The sequence below is a fragment of the Rhinolophus sinicus genome, chromosome 1, assembly GCF_057876585.1.
Source record: "Rhinolophus sinicus isolate RSI-liver-muscle chromosome 1, RSI-T2T, whole genome shotgun sequence".
In the NCBI taxonomy this organism is placed as follows: Eukaryota; Metazoa; Chordata; class Mammalia; order Chiroptera; family Rhinolophidae; genus Rhinolophus; species Rhinolophus sinicus.
Genome location: NC_142501.1, coordinates 212,894,586 through 212,908,826, shown reverse-complemented (window position 1 = coordinate 212,908,826; position 14,241 = coordinate 212,894,586). Strand labels below are relative to the sequence as shown.

The window sequence follows — 14,241 nt, the reverse complement described above, 5'->3', positions numbered from 1 at the left end:
AGCCCTCTTTTCAGGTTTGTTTTTCTTTCTGTGTGCATAAAATGATACAGCTTTAAATCAACCAGTGATATTTTAGATTTGATGAAAAAGGGTTAGTGTTAGCTACTGTTATTTTTAAAGACCCAGAGAGAAGGGCCCTGGTAACCCCCTCCAGGACTAACCCTTTTCCTCCCCAATAAAGTTGGAAGGAATAGCCTCTCTTGTAAGGCTGCTTAGCCAAGACAGCCCACCCCCCAAATGGTTTGTCAGAGACAAGTCACAGGTGGGCTAACCTACTTCCCAAGGGTCGAGAGGTGTGTAAATCCTCCCTGTCCCTCTGAATCCCCAGGCCCCTCCAGCCAGCCCACTGGATACTAGGCCAAGAGCAGGGGTGTCCAAACTGCTGCCTGAGGGCCAACTGCGGCCCACAATCCATTTTTAATTGGCCCGCAGCAAATTCCAAAAATATATTTAGTTTACTTAAATAAACCAGGTGAGGCAATACGTACTTCACCTCGAGGGTGGCCCGGCTGTTTGTGTATTTCACCGCATATGGCCCTTGGTAAAAAACGTTGGAAAAAGTTTGGACACCGCTGGCCAAGAGGGTCGGGGCAGCACACAGCTAGACCTGCGTGGTCGGGATGGGGTAGGTGAACCAGCAGATGCCACTGGAGCCTGAGTCTGCAAGAGTTCAGATGCCTGCGGCCAGAGCGGGCTGGGGGGTGAGCCCACAGTGGCTGCTTGGGGAATAGCCGCACATGTCATGGAAAGAACACAGACTCTACCCTCCGCTAGTGACTAACCACAGTGAGGGTGGAACCACAGCCAGGGGCCCACAGGTGGTCGGAATCCACTCCCCAGCCTGGAGATCATTTCCGGTGTCACCGTGGACTCAAAGGCTCAGCTTGCCTGCCAGCTCTCTAGCCCAATAAGACACAGCAGGAGGTTGCAGCAAAGAAAGTAAAGGTTTAAGGAGTTGGCGCCAAGCACGAGACACAGGTGAGCTACTGCTCTCAGAACACCTGGCTCCCCATGGCCTCTAGTGGCTGGGCTATATAAGGGAGAAGTTAGTAATCACGGTTACTAACTGGGGGCGCGGGCTCCACTGATTGGTTGGGACCGAGGTGGGGGCAGTTGATGGTGGACGGCTTCAGGTGTCAGTCACGGCATTGCTCGGTCCGGTTTCCAGGGCATGTGGCCCGTGGGTCCATTCTGCGTTCATGAATCTGGAGCTGAAATGTAACTGGGGCCAAGGTGTTAGCTTTGTTTGACTCAAACCTTATTCTAGTTTGAAGTGTGGTTATTGTGTCTTGGTCATGGCTGACAGACCTGAGACTTTATTAAGTGAGTTTGACGCTGACCAGAACCTAATGTCCTAAAGTCTTCGTGGTTAGCAGGAGCGGACATCGGTGTATGTACAGGCAGGGGGGTCTGGGGGAAGAATGCCAGGGAGTCATAGATCTATCAGGTAAACAGAGTCGTGCGGGTTAAAGCAGAAAGAATGGAAGTTCATGTGGGCTACATCTGCGTGCTCGTCCTTTGGTGCATCAAGGGAGCAGCCCCAACCCCGCGGCCCCACCCCGCCAGGAGCCCCCTCCCCACGCTTCCTCCGGCACAGCGCTGACCTCACTGAATACTGTGTTTAATTCATCCGTGGGGGCTCTCCAACCACAGCTCAGCACTGCCCCTGCTGGGCACTGAAGAGACACTGTCGTCACACGCAGCCCAGAACTGGAGTTGGCAGCAAGGAAGGTGGCAGCCAGTGGTTCCTGCCCTGGGGGGGGGTCTCGGGCCCTCTGAGAATCAGAAGGGAACTAAGGACCCTCTCCAGGACCGCAGGTGCCATGCTGGGTGCCCCTGGCTCGTGCACGGGAAACATGAGGTTTGCAGGAGAGCTGAGCACCACCTCCCCGCTCTCCTCCCCCCCGCCCCCTCCCATCCCCGCCCCAAACGTGCTGCCTAGGCTGAGTCACCTGGGAAGCCCAACTGGGGCTCGCTTTTCTGGTAATTACACTGTTGGCTTTGGGCTAATGCACAGGCAGCATTTTTCTCCTTTGCCGAGAAATGAGAGACCCTTTGAATAAAATGTTTATTGATTCACAAAGTCCTTGGGACACGACACTGTTTTGCAATACATTTAAGTGCACAGGAAAAGTATCTTTCAAATGAAAGACCACAAACACAAGGGAAAGACAGCACGGTGAGTAAGCCACATCAGCTGGTGGAAAGAATGTTCTAGAATGCCCCAACGACACTCCCCTGGGAGGCACCTGTGTTTCAGTGATCTAGAAAATTCTGTGGGGCTTCATGGAGGCAGAAGGGGAGAGGAGCAGTCGCCACCTCTAATGAGCGTTGTCTCTTTCCCACCATGGCATTTCCGCAGGACTGAGTACACATATGTCCTCCAATGCATGTAAGGCTGTGAGCATGGATTTTAACCCAGCAAGGCTATGGCAGCCCAGCCTCCAGCACAGCTGACTAGTATGCTTCCACCACCCCAGGGAACGGAGGGTTCCACCTATGGGCACACAGCCTGACTCAGAGTTACCAACGAGGGAGACCAAGGTCTCCTTTGCAAGCACTGGGGGCTCTAGGTCCACATGGCCCCTACAAGCCGGGGAAATGAAGCCACCTCCTGTCTCACACCTGCCATCCAGCCCAGGTCTGTAACGATGCTTTCATTGGACGGCCTGGGTGTTTGTGTTTTTCTGGTTTTCGTTTGTTTGTTTGTTTGTTTGTTTGTTTTTTGACAGCTTCCTACCACATATCTATAGTTATTATTATTCCTAAGAATATTTTATTTGCATTGCACCTTATAACTTATAAGCACTTACAGATGTCCTGCTGGGGGTAGGCCCTGGAGAATCAGCCCAAAGCAGCCCACCAACACCCAGCTAGTTGGGAAAGAATTTGTCAGGCTGGCTCCCCCAGGCTAGAAACTGTCACTAAAGAAAACCTTGACAAAGGAACTGACCGCTGTCTGTGTGTCTGAAAGGAAAGAACTCGGGACCCATCTCGCCCTGGACCTTGGGTGGGGACCAGCGTGGCGGGCTCTGCACCACCCCATGGGAGGGGCTCTATCAGAGCTCGTCCCCCCATGTGCTGGACCCCAATCACAAAGCCCACCCTCGTTCTGCAGGGAACAGCCTGGGGCCTGAAGGGGAGAGGAAATAGTGATGAACAGGACTGAGGAAGGAATTGTGTCCATTCATGTACTTACTCTCCACTCCACACCACACACCTCCATCGAGAGTCTGCTGACACCACCTGGGCTCCCTTCTCTCTTTGAACTGTGAAATATGAGAAATGCAAGGCACTTCCCGGACCCTGTCCCCTAGGTCCCTTTGGCAACAATGATAGTAGGTGCTCCACCCAGTAGTGGCCCCCTCGACCACTAGACTGAGAACAACGCTGTGACTAAGGGAGCCACAGCCTCTCTGGGTTCTCCCAGGGCTGAGCGGGGTGGCTGAGTTGGGGAGGGAGGCCCCCACCCTCCTGGCCGCCTGGACACCTGGGCTCTGCCTGCAGCAGTAACTCTCTCAACCATCTCTGACCGTGATCACAAGGCCCAATGTGGCCTTGGGGGCTGGGAACAGGCGCCACGTGCTCTTACGCCTTCACCAGAAAAGGCTCTGAGCACAGATATGCTTCACGTCCTTCCCCAGTTAAGACTCTGATCTTTCCTAGCAAACCAAAAACCATCAAGATGCAGGAGGTACACCCAGTCTGCCCCGCCCACGTGCTAGGAGGAACCAACATGGAGCAGAGGGAGCCAACTGCAAAGTTTCTCAGAGATGGGTGCTTCCGGGGGACCCCTGCACCTGCCTGCCAGGCAGCCTGCCCTGCCCACCAGCTGTCAGATGAGAAGCCTGGGAGCCCTAAACCACTCTCCACCGAATTTACCTTCCAAACCTGGATGGTGCTGGAAGCGAAGGGGACACTATCAACAACGAGGCTGGAACAACAAGTGTCCACGTCACCTTCCCCATAATGACAGCTGTCACTTCCAGGAGACCCACTGTGTACCGGGCACTGGACAGGGAGCCTTCGGACCCACCACCTTGAAGCATCACTACAACCTCAGAAAGGAGGTGGGGAAACTGAGGCTCAGGGGAACACACTGTCCGAGTGCCACACAGCAGCCACATGGCTGAGCCCAGAGCTGAAATGATCCACAGCTTGTGCCATCTCCTCCACTCCACAACTGCTGCCCCCCACAACCAAGCTGCAATTTGGGGGACCCAAGTGGCAAATCTGTCACAGACCAGTGCCCCTTCCACTGGGCTCCAGAGAGGCTGGGCCAGGCCCTCAGTGCATCTGCTGCAGGCAGAAGTTGTTGTCCGCGTGCAGAGAGCTGTTGTGGGCGGACGCCTGGTGCCTGTGGTCCTCAGCAGCCCACTGGCCAGGCTGGCCAGGACCTGGCGGAACTGCTGGCGGAGCAGGGAGTAGAGACAGGGTCAGCCACTGCCTTGCCCTGGCTCGGGCATGTGCTCTGCTGCCCGGTGAGTGCTGACGGTGACAAAGCCGTGTGCTCCACCAGCCTGCTGGGGTGTTGAGCAGGTGGTTCAGCAGCGGTGACCACACGTGCACACGCCCATGCTCTGGAGCTTTGGAAGTTTCCAGAACCACAGCTGAGTACAGATGGTAGCACTGACGCTCCGGCTGAGCTGCTCTGTGCAGCTGCTCTGAGCCTCAGGCGCAAGTGTCCGGTGAGGAGCACACAAGGGCTGAGTCTAGGAGCAGCCCACTGAGCCAGGTTCAGAAGGAGCTGCCAGGCAGACGCCTCCTGTGTCGTCAGCCTGAGGCAAATGGGAGCCTCACAGCCACGTGTATGGACAAGGTTCTGAGCAGCCGCCAGATTAACCCACAGACGTCGGACATGCGGCTCCTTTCAAGGTCTCGCCCCTCGAAGGGTGTGCATTTGTTCTACTTACTCTGTATTTGCTAAAGAAATTTCAAAGACCTTCTCCCAGAAAATTCTTTTCAGACCTGGGGTGAGGTGCCAGGTTCTCCTGTGGACACCTCGAAGATGAATTTGCCCTGGTTACAAATATCACAAAGTCCCCGGTAGCCTGGTGGTGTGCCTGAAGCTGGTAAAGGGGCTAGGGACCGGTGACTTCTCCCCGTTTGTAGGTGGCCGCCCTTGGGTTTTCTTTATTCAGTCAGTGTGTGGATTCAGGCCCTAGGTGTGCGGCACGCAGACTGTGTGTGTGTGTGTGTGGGGGGGGTGCTCAGCCTCAGGCGGGCAGTCTGGGGGAGGGAGGGCTGTGCAGAGTGACCAGAGCCAGGGTGCTGCCCCAGCTTCGTCCTTCCATAGAGATACCTGCCATCAGAGCTAAGCGCCCATTAAGGCGGGGTCACCTGGGACCAGGCACAAAGCCCAACAAATGCTGAGCCACGCATGAAAGCTGCATCTCCTCGTTAGCACTCATGATAATCCCAAGAGGTTCTATTTTATCCAGATTTTCCATAAAGGTCTAGCACTAGTGAGTCACAGAGCTGCCAGGTTCTCAGGGCTGGCACGGTTGGAACCAGGCTGAAAATTCAGACACCACGGCTTTGTTCCGGTTTTTCCTCCTGCACACATGTGTGCTCTCATACAGACACAAATACACACATGCACGGGCCCTTGTACACATACTGAAAATAAGAATAAGGCCCAGCAATCAACACAATACGCTCCCTCATTATTCATTTATAATTTCAAAAGCAAATGCTCGGGCTGAGTCCACGTGCAGGAGCTCGTGAAACTCCAGCACGAAACTCCAGCACTCGCTCCTCACACGCATGCACACCCTCACAGCCCTGCTCACATGCAGACACACGCGTGCACACACAGACACAATACCCAGACGCGATCTCAGATAGATGGCCGGTCCTGAGAGAACGCCCTGGCTCCGTGCGCCCGTGATTGGCCCACACGGTTTCCTGAAAACGGGGGGCCTCTGCCAGGTCCCATGAGAAGACACAGTGTCCACCTGTGACCCATAGAAACCCACCCTGTGTCCCCAAGTCAGACAGCAATGGTGGCTAAGAGCCACATGACGCACGTCCTGAGCACTGACTCTGAAGGGCTCTGAGGGGAGCCTTATGGGGTAGAGAGCCCACTCCACTCCCACGGAGCCTCCCCAGCTGTGGGAAACGCAGGCCCCTCCCTACGACACTTACCAGACCAAACCAGCCCAGGACACAGCCAGCCTGAACAGACGAGCTGACCTCGGAGGGCATCCCAGAACCCAGGAGAATGTTCTTTGAGCAAACCCAGGAGCCTGGCACCGTCCCCATGCCTACTCTCTCCACCTGGGTGGGTGGCTTGGGCCATAGTTGACTATTATCTCCTCCCAGGAGCCCCTTCCCTCAGGGTAGACTTTTGCCACAGCACAAGACAGGGAAGAGTGGGTACCACCCACGGAGCTTGGCCACACGTGGCAGGGACCTGGCCACACAATGAAGATCCCAGAAACCTATAGGCAGAACACAGACCCCTGTTGCCCTCATCACAGCACTGTGACAGTGGTACCCATCAGGCCTTTTACACGAGACCTTCCCCAATCTTCTGCAAGCTCCAGGCCAGGGTCTCCAGGGATAGTGATGGGTGGAGGAACAAAGAGATCACTCACCCCGCTGTGAGAGTCCTGAGCCCCCAGCCCAGCCCTCCAACCAGAAATCAGGAATCCACACAGGGGATGCTGAGTCAGGCCTGGGTCTGACCCAGGTCGCGTAACTCGTTTTGAAAGCTTGCTAGGATTGGAAAGGGCCAGATGCTAACTCAGACCCCACACCTGCTTGTGCCCGGCCACAGTCTCCTCATTTATAGCATGGGACATGGGGCAGTGACATCTCCATCCTGGGCCTTCGACAAGAGCTGATGGGTGGTCCCAGGTGCCTCAGGTGTGAACTAGGGGCCCTGCGGATGTCAGCTTCCCTTCAGGTCCCTGGCCGAGGAGCCTTACAGGGGAGGCTTGTAAGAGGCTGGACTGACTGAGGTCCAGTGGCCCCCAGGACAGGGGCCCAAGTGCCAGGACCCAGCTGGTCACAATATATGGGGCAAAGCAGAAGAAGAAGGACCAAATGAAGATGCTGATCTTCCTGGCGGCTTGCTGGGGGCAGTGCCCCTGCTCACAGAGGCACCACTGGCACGTGCTGCAGAGAGGGCCTCAACCAGGGGCAGGGAGGGCAGGGGGCAGAGCCCAGAGCTGGACCAGGCACGTTCAGGTGAATGTCCAAGCTGGAGAGCCCCAGCAGGACAGAGGGACAGGGCCGAGAGAAAGAACGGAGTAAGAGGCAGGTTTCTTTTGTAAGGGTGAAACAGTGAGGCACGGGAGGGGGGTGTCAGGAAGAAGGGGGCATAGAGGGCGTCTCCCTTCCCTTTCCCTCTCTAAGCCCCTCACCTCCAACTAGCAATGACGTCAGCTGGAGATTCAGTGGGCAAACGCACACCAAGGAGTGTGAAGACAGAATCGGGCAGACCCTCCCCAAGACTTGAGACACCATGCCAGGCAAGGGCCCTGTCAGCAGGGCAGAAATAGGAGGAGGTTCAGGTCCACACCCACCTTCCCCAGCAGGGTAGTGTGTGACCGCCCCACAGCAGGGCGTTGGGGCAGACTCCAGCCCAGGGCTAAAGCTCCCTGTGGTTTGTGGACACATGCAGACGCTCCGAAGGTCTGGCCTCCGGGTGTGCAGACGCACGGAGCATGCAAATAAGCCAATGTGGAAACTCCAGAGCAGTGGCAGGGGAAGCCCCACAAGGCTGTGAACACCTGGGGCTCAGGTGCAGCCCCAGGGGCTGGGCCCCAACGCGCTGGCCGGCTCCCTGGGTGCAGGTCCAGGAGCAGCGCGAGCGCCTGCGTGGTGCCCACGTCTGTGCGCCGGCAGTGGCCGCGCGTCACCCGAGGCACCTATAGCGAGGGAGGCTGAGCACAGCGAGCGGCAGCGCCAAGCCCACGGCGGGCAGGCGGTGAAGCGCCGGCTCTCGGGTTCCCGGGGCAGGCGCAGAGAGCGGGGCGCGAAGGAGCTGCTGTAGCCGAGCGGCGAGCTGGCGAGCACGGCGAACGCGAAGGCCAACGACTGTGTCCACGCGTAGGCCAGCCGCAGACGCGCGTCCGGTGGCCGCAGGCGCCGGGCGTAGAGCAACGGGAATCCCACCGCCAGCCACTGCTCCGCACTCGGTGCCACCGCGATCAGCGCCGCGCTGGACGCCAAGAAGGTGTCCAGGAAGCCGACAGTACGCCTGAGCAGCACGAAGGGTAGGTCGAGCGCCGCCAGGAGCAGGTGGCCCAGCGACAGGTTCGTCAGGAAGACGCCAGAGGCGTGCGCGCGCAGCTCAGCGCTGTTGGCACAGCGGAGCAGCACCAGCGCGGTGGACAGCAGCGACAGGGCCAGCACTCGCGCCAGCAGCCCCGCCAGCTTCTCCTCTCCCGAGCCCAAGGCACTAGCGGCTCGCCGGGAGCCCCGCGGGGGCCCATGCGCTTGGCTCCGCTCCGGGAGGGGAAAGTGCCCGCGGAGGCCCGGAGATCCAGAGCCGGCGGGCAGGACCCGGAGAGACACACGGAGCGGCGACTAGCACGGGGTTCCGGGAGCCCTGGCCAAGCGCGCTGCGCTGCGGAGCTGGGAGTGACCGCGCGCCGCGGAGCGCGAAGCCGCCGCACTTGTGACCGCCCGCGGCGCTGTCCGGGGTGCTGAACGCTCTTACCGTCCTCGACCTGCCCTGCGGTTCAATCCAGGCGGGAGGGCGCGGGGTGCAGGGGCACGGAGGTCTCTTTGCAGTTACCTTGTCTTTTCTTCCCTCCTTATGGAGTGGCGGGAGGGGGCTCCGTGCCCCTCTGCTCCGGACCAGGTCGGTACCTGTAATGGCCACACCTCCGCTGGAGCGTCCGGTAGCGACTTGTGATCAGCTGAGACGCTGGCGAGCCTGTCCACTCCTCCAGGGATGCGACGGCCCTCACTGAGCTCCTCGTCCTCCTCTGCGCTAGTTTCAAACTGGAGTGACCCGGAGGTTTGTGGGGGGCGGGGAGCAGGGAGACTGAGGGCCTGTGCAGAGGAAGCAACAAGGAGGGAGGAGAGAGAAAGCACCCTGGGGGCGTTGCGTTCCCCTTCCCCACCCCCCAGCTCAGGGACAGAGACTGGATCCAAGCAGGGTGACAAGAGTGGCAACCGAGTTGGGGGGGAACGAGGGAAGGAAGGAGATGAGGAAGGAAAGATAGAGGAGGGGAGGGAGGGGGGAGGAAGAGAAAAGCAAAGAGGGGGGAGCGAAAGGCACAGGTTTGGGAGATGCATGCAAACACCTTTGGAGCTGGAGCTCTGCCCTTCCCTGTGCGTCTTGGAGGCCCTGGAAGGGGGTGTCTGTCTGTCTCCCATCCTTCGCGGACCCTCTGGGCTTCTGAGCTTAGTCGCCCTGTGAGAACCTCCCAATCTCTTCACTGGCCAGTTGGCAGAACAAGGACGAGGGGAGGCCCTTGGAGGATGTGGTTCCAGGAAGCTTCTTGGCATTTTCTCTGCAGTAGCAGCCCAGACGTGAAAGGAGACAGAAGGCAGACCCTCACCCCGCCTTTGCCCACCCCCATCCACCCTCACCAGAGGCTCTGCTAGCCTCGCCCGTTATGAAGAACAGTGTGGCTAGTGGGGAGGGGGCTCACCCTCGTGGGGGTCTCCTGGTGTGATAAGGACTGGAGAGAAGGCAGGTGGCTGGGGGAAGCAACGACCGTCACTGGTCCCATCACCCCAGCCACATGGCCTGGGACAAGTCACTTAACCTCCCGGGCCTCCTTTGTTCTGTATAGCAGAGCTATTAATAGATAGTAAGGGCAGTGCACACCTAGGCCGTGCGGTACCGCCTGTGGCTCCTGGCTACCTGCTGGTACCGCCTGCTCCGGGCTGAATACTGTGGGCACTTGTAAGTGTTTCTGTATCTAAACACAGAAAAGCTACAGTAAAAGTACAGCATCCAAGATCAAATGGCACCTGCAGAGGGCACCCACCGTGAGCGGAGCCTGCGGGACTGGCAGTGGCTCTGGCTGAGTGAATGGGTGAGCAGGGAGTGGACGTGACAGCCTAGGCCGTGCACGACTGGAGACTCTACAAACACTGAACACTTTTTCTGGCTGTGGAGTCATTTCAGCCTGGACTCAGATCCTGGCCGCTCCCTCTGAGCAGTATGGCCTTAGCCTTTCTGAGCCTCAGTTTCTTCCTCTATAAAATGGGAACATGACTGATACAGTCTGAATGTTTACCCCCCCCCCCCAGCGCCAATTCATATGTTGAATTCCTAACACTCAATGTGATGGTGTTAGGAGGTAAGGCCTCTGGGAGGTGCTTAGGTCATGAGGGTGACACCTCTAGAATGTTCAAGAAAAAACCCCCTTCTTATCCCTCCAAAATACTTTTTAGTTCAATAATTATTTATTGAGCTTCCACTCTGTGCCAGGGGTGGGCTCATGGTGAGTAAAGCCAGACCCAGTGCTTGCCCTCAGGGGCTTACAGTTCTGCCTGGCCTGACAGTAGGAAGGCAGCGGGACGGGTGCAGGGAAAACAATGACTTCTCTGCAGGTCTGTGGTACAAAGAGCAAGGGATGCGGAGTCTGACAGACCCGACTTGTAGGCCCAGTTCTGCCCATGATGAGCTGGGCAACCTTGGGTAACTTCCTCAGCCTCTCTGAGTCTTGTTTTCCTCAGGGCTCCTCCCTTGAAGACTGCAGATTCTAATGGGACTGGGCACAAAGAAACAGCAGGCTGTGTGTGTGAGGTCAAGTGTGACTGAGTGCCATGTGGACATGAGGAAGGGCTGGCAAGGTAAAGGGGGATGGGAGGTGAGGAAGGAGGGAGAGAAGGCTAGTGGGGGGTGGGGGTAGCATCTCTCCTTCTGGAAAGAGTCAGCCGGTGAAGGCTCTGTAGTGGCACCAATGCTCAATCTGTCTCAGAAGCATCAGCTGCTGCCAGGTGTGCGAGGCGGAGCCCAGGGACAAGGGGAGCTTTCAGCAGGGCAGGGGCAGCTCCTGCGGTGGCTCAGGACAGCTAAGGGAGAAGGTAAGCTCTGTAGCTAAGGACAGAGCACCGGGCACCCAGCCTCCATCCGTGCTGGTAGGTGAGCTGCATCCAGAGTTCTCTCAGACCCCAGCGGCAGTGAGCCCACAGGTGCCCAAGCCTTCCTCACCATCTGAGGAGCTAAAGTCCCAAGAGCAAGGCACAAACCCTCTTACTTTGCTTCCTGTCCTCCCACTGCTTGGCCCTAGACTGAGGCGTGGTCCCAGGAAACATGCTGCAGATCAGGCTAACTAAAGTTCTAGTCTTTTGGCCAAAAGACTCAACAGGCAACCCCCACTCTGAGAACCAGAAAGTCCCAGAGACATCAGAAAGAGGAAGAAGCTGGAACCTGACCCATAATATTGTTTCTGAACCCCTGGGCTTCACATGTGTGGATCTGATGGTAAGCAGAGTACCAACACATTGAGAGTTCAACTTAAGTGTAGACCACCTCTCAGGTCCCGGACTGGTCACTGGTTGGTGCTCTCACAGGACAAACTGCTGCAGAGACTTTGAAAATGGAACTGATGTTAAAACCACAACCCGCAGAGGTTGCTTGAAGCCTGTGAGCTAGACCCAGCTGGATCAATTTCCTGCTAAAACAAAAACATTAACACTGCATGGGATCTAATCAAGATCCACAGTCTCAAACATAGTATTCTACACGTCCAGGATACAATCCAGAATTGCTTGGCATACGAAGAACCAGGAAAACTTCAACTTGCATAAGAAAAGACCACCAACAGATGCCAATACCAGGATGACTCAGACGTCAGGATAATCTGATGAAAACTTTAAAGCAAGTATAATAAAAACAATCCAAGAAGAAAGGGTGAGCACTGTTGACATGAATGGAAAGACAGGAAGTCTAGGCAAAGAAATAGAGGATATAAAGAAGAACCAAATGCAAAACTTAGAACTGAAAAATACAGTAATCAAATGTAAACTCATTGTGTGGGCTCAGAAGCGGAAATGGCAGAAGAATGGGTAAGTGAACTTGAAGACAGAGCGATAGAAATGATCCAATATGAACAAGAGAGAACAAAGAGATTTTTAAAATGATCACAAAATCCCAACACCTTATCATTATAAAAACACTCAAACTAACAATAGGAGGAAACTTTCTCAACCTGGTAAAGGATGTTTATAAACAACCCATTGCACCCAAAATACTCAGTGGTGAAAGACTGGACGTTCTCCCCTAGAAGTGGGAACAAGACATCAGCTCTCATCACTGCTAGTTCACATCGTCTGCCAGGTTCCAGCCAGAGCAATCAGGGAAGAAAAAGAAAGAAAAGGCATCCAGATTGGAAAGGAAGAAGTAAAATGATCTCCGTGTTCCTATGACATGATCTCGTATATAGAAAACCCTAAAGAATCTCCCCAAATCCCACCAGACCTAATTAACAAGCTGAGCAAAGTTGTAGGGTCTGAGATCAACAGACAAAAATGAGTTGTGTTCCTATACAGTAGCCAGGGACGATCCCACAGCAGAATTAAGAACACCATTCCACGAGAGCATCAAAATGAATAAAGTACTTAAGAATAAATGCAACCAAAGATATGCAAGACTTGGACACTGAAAACTACAAAATACTGTTGAAAGAAAGTAAAGAAGACCTCAATAAATGGAAAGACATCTTGTGTTCATGGATTGGAAGACACAATATTTGTTAGGGTGGCAAAGTTCCCTAAACTGACCCACAGCTTCAAAGCAATCCCTATCAAAATTCCGACAACCTGTTTTGCAGAAAGGGATACACTGATCCTAAAATTCATGTAAAATTGAAAGGGAGCCCAAATGGCCAAAACAAGCTTGAAAAAGAACAAAGTTGGAGGATGGATGCCTCCTGATTTCAAAACTTACTACCAAGCTGGAGTGTCCTGGCATAAAGATCCATGGAGTAGAATTGAGAGTCCAGAAATAAACCCATACAGTTACAGCCAATTGATTTTCTACAAAGACCAAGACCATCTATGGGGAAAGAATCATCTTTTTAACAAATACTAGAGGAACAATTGGCTAGCCACATGCAAAAAGCAAATAATTTTGGACCCCCGCCACTTCACACCATATACAAAATTAACTCACAATTAACTGGAAGACCTCAATGTAAGAGCTAAAGCTATAAAACTCTTAGAAGGAAACATAGGTATAAGATTTCATGAACTTAGATTTGGCAACAGTTTCTGAGATATGAAATCAAAAGCATAAGCAATAAAAGAAAAAATAAATAGGATATCCTCAAAATTAAATACTTTTGCTGCAAAGAACACTCAAGAAGGTGAAAAGATAACATATAGAATGAAATGAAATATTTGCAAATCATATATCGCATAAGGGTATAGTATCTAAAATATAACATTAAAAGACAAATAATCCAATTAAAAATGGACAAAGGATCTGTGGACATTTCTCCAAAGAAGATGTACAAACAGCCAACAGATACATGAAAAAATGCGCAACGTCACTAACCATCAGGGAAATGCAAATCAAAACCACAATAGAGGGGCCAGCCCGGTGGCTCAGGCGGTCAGAGCTCCATGCTCCTGACTCCGAAGGCTGCCGGTTCGATTCCCACATGGGCCAGTGGGCTCTCAACCACAAGGTTGCCAGTTCAATTCCTCAACTCCCGCAAGGGGTGGTGGGCAGCGCCCCCTGCAACTAATATTGAACATGGCACCTTGAGCTGAGCTGCCACTGAGCTCCCCGATGGCTCAGTTGGTTGGAGCCTGTCCTCTCAACCACAAGGTTGCCAGTTCGACTCCCGCAAGGGATGGTGGGCTGCGCCCCCTGCAACTAGCAACGGCAACTGGACCTGGAGCTGAGCTGCGCCCTCCACAACTAAGACTGGAAGGACAACAACTTGAAGCTGAACAGAACCCTCCACAACTAAGATTGAAAGGACAACTTGACTTGGAAAAAAGTCCTGGAAGCACACACTGTTCCCCAATAAAGTCCTGTTCCCCTTCCCCAATAAAATCTTTAAAAAAAAAAAAAAAAAACCACAATAGATACCACTTTTCACTCGCTAGGACGGCTGTGGTAAAAAAACAGAAAATCACCTGTGTTGGTGAGGATGTGGAGAAATTGGAACTCTTGTGCAGTGCGGGTGGGGATGTCAGGTGGTACAGTCACTATAGAAAACACTACGGCAATTTCTCAAAAAATTAAAAATAAAGTTACTATATGGTCCAGAAATTTCACTCCTAGGTATATCATTTAGTTCAAGAGATTTGAAA

At 54.2% G+C, this 14,241-nt stretch overlaps 2 protein-coding genes across 2 annotated transcripts; both read right to left on the bottom strand.

The window, feature by feature from the left end:
* Positions 1–2,101: 2,101 nt before the first annotated feature.
* LOC148759337 (uncharacterized) lies at positions 2,102–4,870 on the bottom strand (the record flags this gene model as incomplete). Its single annotated transcript, XM_088795454.1, is given in 2 exon segments — positions 2,102–4,432; positions 4,435–4,870. Coding segments are annotated over 2 exon segments (990 nt in total), but the record flags the coding sequence as incomplete, so codon positions are not given.
* Positions 4,871–7,279: 2,409 nt separating this feature from the next.
* Positions 7,280–9,695, bottom strand: LOC141568861 (uncharacterized). Its single transcript, XM_088795452.1, has 3 exons — positions 9,615–9,695; positions 8,824–8,958; positions 7,280–8,538 (listed from the first exon to the last, which is right to left on the bottom strand). The coding sequence occupies exons 1-3, from the start codon at positions 9,693–9,695 to the stop codon at positions 7,747–7,749; spliced, it is 1,008 nt and encodes a 335-aa protein (XP_088651578.1). The 3' UTR covers positions 7,280–7,746.
* Between the last annotated feature and the right edge of the window lie 4,546 nt (positions 9,696–14,241).

Coding starts and splice junctions, on each gene's coding strand:
- LOC141568861 (XM_088795452.1), bottom strand. CDS start 9,695: ATGGGACCAGTGACGGTCGTTGCTTCCCCCAGCCACCTGCCTTCTCTC. Junction 8,959..9,614: donor ACCAGGAGACCCCCACGAGG/GTGAGCCCCCTC, acceptor GGGTCACTCCAG/TTTGAAACTAGCGCAGAGGA. Junction 8,539..8,823: donor CGGAGGTGTGGCCATTACAG/GTACCGACCTGG, acceptor ACCCCGTGCTAG/TCGCCGCTCCGTGTGTCTCT.